The sequence below is a fragment of the Homalodisca vitripennis genome, chromosome 5, assembly GCF_021130785.1.
Source record: "Homalodisca vitripennis isolate AUS2020 chromosome 5, UT_GWSS_2.1, whole genome shotgun sequence".
NCBI lineage: Eukaryota > Metazoa > Arthropoda > Insecta > Hemiptera > Cicadellidae > Homalodisca > Homalodisca vitripennis.
Genome location: NC_060211.1, coordinates 37910358 through 37917170, shown reverse-complemented (window position 1 = coordinate 37917170; position 6813 = coordinate 37910358). Strand labels below are relative to the sequence as shown.

At 36.3% G+C, this 6813-nt stretch overlaps 1 protein-coding gene across 1 annotated transcript; it reads right to left on the bottom strand.

The window, feature by feature from the left end:
- Positions 1-305: 305 nt before the first annotated feature.
- On the bottom strand, positions 306-6599 carry LOC124363427. Its single transcript, XM_046818677.1, has 2 exons — positions 6551-6599; positions 306-661 (listed from the first exon to the last, which is right to left on the bottom strand). Exons 1-2 carry the CDS (start codon positions 6597-6599, stop codon positions 306-308), a joined length of 405 nt encoding a protein of 134 aa, XP_046674633.1.
- Between the last annotated feature and the right edge of the window lie 214 nt (positions 6600-6813).

Sequence of the window (6813 nt, the reverse complement as noted above, 5' to 3'; positions counted from 1 at the left end):
GGATAAAGAATAGTCAGTGACGAAGAAGCCCAACGAACTATTTGCATGGCCATTAGGCACCAAGATTAAAAAATCTAGTTATATCTAGGTAAATAGGTATTTCTCATTGCCTTATCAGGGTATTCTCATTGTCTCATCAGGGGCACGAAATTGTAGTAATTACTTTGAGTAGGTATTATATTCTAAATTTTAGTGAAACAGGAACTATTGGCAAGAAAAGTATTATATTTTAAGTAGTTATTCTAAATAAAGATTTATTATTCCTTCGATTATTAGTATAAATAATGAATTCCTTTGAGTACGTATTAAATTCTCCCTGGCCACCGGTAGCTCTCAGCTTCTGGCAAGTCCCGGCCTTCGGAAGCACTGGGCCTCTGGGAGATCTCAGCTTCTGGCAAGTCCCGGCCTTCGGAAGCACTGGGCCTCTGGTAGTTCTCAGCAACTGGCAAGTCCCGGCCTTCGGAAGCACTGGGCCTCTGGGAGCTCTCAGCTTCTGGCAAGTCCCGGCCTTCGGAAGCACTGGGCCTCTGAGAGATCTCAGCAACTGGCAAGTCCCGGCCTTCGGAAGCCCCGGGCCTCTGGGAGCTCTCAGCTTCTGGCAAGTCCCGGCCTTCTGAAACCCCAGGCCTCTGATAGCTCTCAGCTTCTGGCAAGTCCCGGCCTTCGGAAGCACACTGCTACTATTCTTGCAGCCCTAAATTCTGGCATATTACTCGTGTCGCAGTGAAAGAGAACAACATACGAATATAATATAGCTAGAGATGTATCATAGTTTAACACGTTGACTGCGGTGAATGCACACTGCTACTATTCTTACTACCATAAATTCGGTACATTACTCGTGTCGCAGTGAAGGAGAACAACATACGAGTACAATATAGCTAGAGATGTATCATAGTTTAACACATTGACTGCGGTGGAACCACACTGCTACTATTCTTGCTGCCATAAGTCGGTACACTACTCATGTCGCTGTGAAGGAGAACAACATATAAGTATAATGAAGTTAGAGATGTATCATTGTTTAACACATTGACTGCGGTGGATAAACACTGCTACTATTCTTGCTGCCATAAAGTTGGTACACTACTCATGTCGCTGTGAAGGAGAACAACATATAAGTATAATGTAGCTAGAGATGTATCATAGTTTAACACATTGACTGCGGTGAATGCACACTGCTACTATTCTTACTACCATAAAGTCGGTACATTACTCGTGTCGCAGTGAAGGAGAACAACATACGAGTATAATATAGCTAGAGATGTATCATTGTTTAACACATTGACTGCGGTGAATGCACACTGCTACTATTCTTACTACCATAAAGTCGGTACATTACTCGTGTCGCTGTGAAGGAGAACAACATACGAGTACAATATAGCTAGAGATGTATCATAGTTTAACACATTGACTGCGGTGGATGTACAATTCTACTATTCTTGCTACCTAAAGTCGGTACACTAATCATGTCGCTGTGAAGGAGAACAACTTATAAGTATAATGTAGTTAGAGATGTATCATAGTTTAACACATTGACTGCGGTGGATGTACAATTCTACTATTCTTGGCTACCCTAAAGTCGGTACACTACTCATGTCGCTGTGAAGGAGAACAACATATAAGTATAATGTAGCTAGATATGTATCATAGTTTAACACATTGACTGCGGGGAATGCACACTGCTACTATTCTTACTACCATAAAATCGGTACATTACTCGTGTCGCAGTGAAGGAGAACAACATATAAGTATAATATAACTGCGGTGGATGCACACTGCTACTATTCTTACTACCATAAAGTCGGTACATTACTCCGTGTCGCAGTGAAGGAGAACAACATACGAGTACAATATAGCTAGAGATGTATCATAGTTTAACACGTTGACTGCGGTGAATGCACACTGCTACTATTCTTACTACCATAAAGTCGGTACATTACTCGTGTCGCAGTGAAGGAGAACAACATACGAGTACAATGTAGCTAGAGATGTATCATAGTTTAACACATTGACTGCGGTGAATGCACACTGCTACTATTCTTACTACCATAAAGTCGGTACACTACTCATGTCGCTGTGAAGGAGAACAACATGTACGTATAATGTAGCTAGAGATGTATCATAGTTTAACACATTGACTGCGGTGAATGAACACATTGCTACTATTCTTGCTACCATAAAGTCGGTACACTACTCATGTCGCTGTGAAGGAGAACAACATATAAGTATAATGAAATTAGAGATGTATCATAGTTTAACACATTGACTGCGGTGAATGCACACTGCTACTATTCTTACTACCATAAAGTCGGTACATTACTCGTGTCGCTGTGAAGGAGAACAACATACGAGTATAATGTAGCTAGAGATGTATCATAGTTTAACACATTGACTGCGGTGAATGCACACTGCTACTATTCTTACTACCATAAAGTCGGTACATTACTCGTGTCGCAGTGAAGGAGAACAACATACGAGTACAATATAGCTAGAGATGTATCATAGTTTAACACATTGACTGCGGTGAATGCACACTGCTACTATTCTTACTACCATAAAGTCGGTACATTACTCATGTCGCTGTGAAGGAGAACAACATGTACGTATAATGTAGCTAAATATGTATCATAGTTTAACACATTGACTGCGGTGAATGCACACTGCTACTATTCTTACTACCATAAAGTCGGTACATTACTCGTGTCGCAGTGAAGGAGAACAACATACGAGTACAATATAGCTAGAAATGTATCATAGTTTAACACATTGACTGCGGTGAATGCACACTGCTACTATTCTTACTACCATAAAGTCGGTACATTACTCATGTCGCTGTGAAGGAGAACAACATGTACGTATAATGTAGCTAAATATGTATCATAGTTTAACACATGGACTGCGGTGAATGCAACACTGCTACTATTCTTACTACCATAAAGTCGGTACATTACTCGTGTCGCAGTGAAGGAGAACAACATACGAGTACAATATAGCTAGAGATGTATCATAGTTTAACACATTGACTGCGGTGAATGCACACTGCTACTATTCTTACTACCCTAAAGTCGGTACATTACTCGTGTCGCAGTGAAGGGATTAGTAACAAATTGTTTATATATGAAAGTTAAGTTTTATTTATAAAAGACTTACACTTAAATGGAAATATTAATCCTAAATTTATGCAATACGTACTGGCTCCTATTTTTAATAATACTGATTTAGTTATGTATTACAAATCAATTTATATTACACCTCAAACATCTGAAATAGTTAAGGGTCTTTGATTATAAGTATGTTTTTGAAGGAACAGATTGTATCCATGGATACGATCAGTTTTAGGACATATAACGATATATCGGACATTTACAGCGTTATATCATAATAAATGATTAACCTTTAGTGACTTTGATCAGGTCTTATTTTCAGTAGCCTAAAATATATTCGATACACATAGGTAACATGTTAAGATCAGGTTGTCAAACATATGGTGATACATAAAACTTCCCACTTACCTGATCTGGTGTATGCGTTATATACTGCTTCGGTTCGTCTGTACTAAGTGTTTTGTATGTGCTAATTTGGGATTTGTATTTTGTAATTTTTGATTCTGGGATCAGGTATATGATTAATTTCTCTGAAGTGCATTTTTGTGTAGAAAAATAAGGAAATGACGTGTTCATTAAATAGCGGTGTTATTTTACAAGCAAGCTCAACCTTAAGTTTTGTGATACATAAAGATAAATACAGCTACATTCTCGAAACGTAATGATATCATATGTCCTAAATCCTGTCATCCTTTCAATTCACAGATCACCTATAAATACCTTATTACCCAAAGAATTAGGAGTTTCATACTGCTGAATATAACTATGTTTTAAGTAGTCTACAATGTCTAATTTAAGACAGATTTTGTTTTTGTATTGAAAATATCTTGATCCTGCTATTGAATATATTTCAGCACAATTTTTAATTTGTGAGGTTTCCAATAACCAACTTATATTGGAAATTGAAAACATCATTTAATCATCATTGAAAATAAAAAAAAAACTTGGATATATTTGTTTATACATGTGTCTATCACATTTGAGACATATATATGGAAGGAATGATGCAGGTTTTGATGCAACTATCGTATACCATTATACGACAGAGGACTGGATTCTTAGATATGGTACAATGGAAACATAGGCTAACGGAGTTTCTATCCTGTATAATCCAACGAAAAGAGGACTGAATAACCTAAAAAATAGGCTTCTTACTGGACCAGGTGTAGAAGGTTTAGTCACAATAACTTTAAAAGGACATAGCAACGGATATCCAAAGAGCTTTGAATACAAGGGAATTATATATCTAGACAGTCTAGATCGTTCAAAGGCGCAGCTCCTCAATTATTTAATTCAGCTATCTGCCAATCTAGAGAATTGTATAGCCTAAATTTGTATACAACCCGGTTCTAGAACTACGGAGTTCAGAGACATTGATTGCTGTACCCCTGTAGATTCCTCAATAATTCAGTTCAAATTCTTAAGCATTGTACAGATCTCTTAAACATATACTTTTGAAGTTGAAATATTAATTCTGAACCTCATAACACATTAAACATTAACGTAACTAAGATGTTTATAATAGAGTAGGCACTACATGCACTTGGGTTAAAAGGTCCCTTTCAATAATTGATTCTTTGGAATTACTAAGTTACGAAACTTGACACAGTTCTTTTAATTGTTGTGCGACTTCAATAAATAAGGTACTTTTATTTTCATGATAAAACTAATAAAATTTGTTGATTCTGGTAATATTTTTATACATAGTGTTGTTTTTTTGGAATTCAACAAAGAATGTGTTGAGAAGCCGCCATTTCTAAATTCGATGTAAAATGAAATTGATTTTATAAATTATGTCTTTTTACTAGAATAGCATTTGTTCAAAATTTCAACTTTTTGGAGATCTATTTCTAACAATGATTCCTTACAAAAATTATAGTATAATCGCGTATAATAGTACAGTAATTATAGTATACTAGTATAGTAATCGCGTGTTATTTTGCTTACCAGTCCATTAACAACTGAACCTATACCGATGTAGCAGAAATTCAATTTTAAGAAGAGTGCCATTATGGTCAGTGAAATAGGCGATGACCTTGAGGGGAAATCGGCATGATACAAAGAAGGGAAAATATCGATAGATACAAGTTAGTTAGGTTAACTTCAGGAATAGTAAGGCTAGCTCTGTCAGACGTCCAGTGTCAAGACCAATTACGTAATCCAGTCGTAGGCTATACAATCTCTTCATGCTGGATTGTATAGGTGAGATTGAAGCCGAAATATCGGCTGCGTAGAGAAACCGACTAGAGAAAAATGTGTAGCAATTTTAAAAGTAAATCAATCATAGATGAAATAAAATTATTACTTGAAGCTTAAGCGACACGCCATTTTATCTCTACACCTTTTTGATAGGATCAATGATTGTTTTACTATTTACCTTCGCTTCCATTTTATTTTACAGGCAATATGAGATAAAGCCTATTCCATTTACACTCTTATAGAGGCTCTTGGCATCTTTTTATTGATGGATCACGCCTGGTAAGCTTATTGTTTGGCAATAACAGGTTTAGAATGACAGGATTTCGTACTTTTTACATCGTTATAGGTTATAAAAGGTATAACACAACGTTTCGAGGATTGGAATCTTTCCTCTTCGTCTCGTGGGGTAGGTATTAATACATACAAATATAACGAACAGAAAGAAGTAAAGAAGGGAAAGAAAAGGGTTCAAACATACCCAAAAGCTGCTTGGAATCCAGCCCAGGCACAGGATGCAAGATATGAGGATAGATTCCAATCCTCAAAACGTTGTGTTATACCTTTTATTAGCTATAGCGATGGCAAATGTCCGAAATCCTGTTATTCTTTTATCTCTTCTATCTTCAATAACAAATTTTAAACAATGGTTTAGAATTTATCAGTGATTGAAAAATACAGTTGATTGATGATGGGTGAAATATATATTCTAGAAAATGAAACTCCTTAACCTTTAGTAACTATAAATAATAAACGAGAGATTAATCATTCTTCAAAGATAAAAATTAATCAATGTGAAGTGGTAATAGTTTACAAAAAATTAGAATATAAATATTTATATCGACAATAGAGAGACGGAAGTTGTCAAATGAACTGTGAACTAATATAAACATTGTTCGCGACGTCTGTAGATACTTAAGTGAACTCGTAATAAAGGATAAATCAAGAAGAGGATAGGAAGATGCAATGAGTAATGGGAAACAGTGTGGCGGCAGAGTGCCAAGTTCAGTCTGTAGTGCAACTGCAATTGTGTCCTCTCCTTGACTCTACGCGGCTCGAGACTTCTACATCACTTAGGCTACTTCATTTTATACACCCTTAAGAACACATCGATGGCTGCCTTTACACGATCTTACATTGATGCACGTGGATTTAAACGAACTAGAAAAGTTATGAAGTTTGCGATTACTTAGAGCATTTTAGCGAAGTGGACTAGGAAACGCTCTTGCTAACTTTTAAAAGCCGACCTATTTCACTGTGATCCCATGGTTTTTTGTGCATGGCCTTGACTCCCATATCGTGTATATAACTTTAATGCATTACTGTATGGGAACAAAGACTGTAAGGGAAACTTTGAAAGAAACTTTTTTTATCCATGGATTAATTAAATTTTAGTGTCGCTTAGGTAGCAATTCACGTAGTAACTGAATTTTTCAACACTTCTATATATAAATATATATGTATGAATGTTTGTTTGTGTGGCATTTATAGACTCAGAAACATTTAACCG

What these genes read in the sequence shown, in the direction of transcription:
- LOC124363427 (XM_046818677.1), bottom strand. Translation starts at nt 6,599, where the DNA reads ATGGGAGTCAAGGCCATGCACAAAAAACCATGGGATCACAGTGAAATA. An exon ending in ATGGGATCACAGTGAAATAG is followed by an intron (nt 662 to 6,550) that starts GTCGGCTTTTAA and finishes GTGCTTCCGAAG; the next exon opens with GCCGGGACTTGCCAGAAGCT.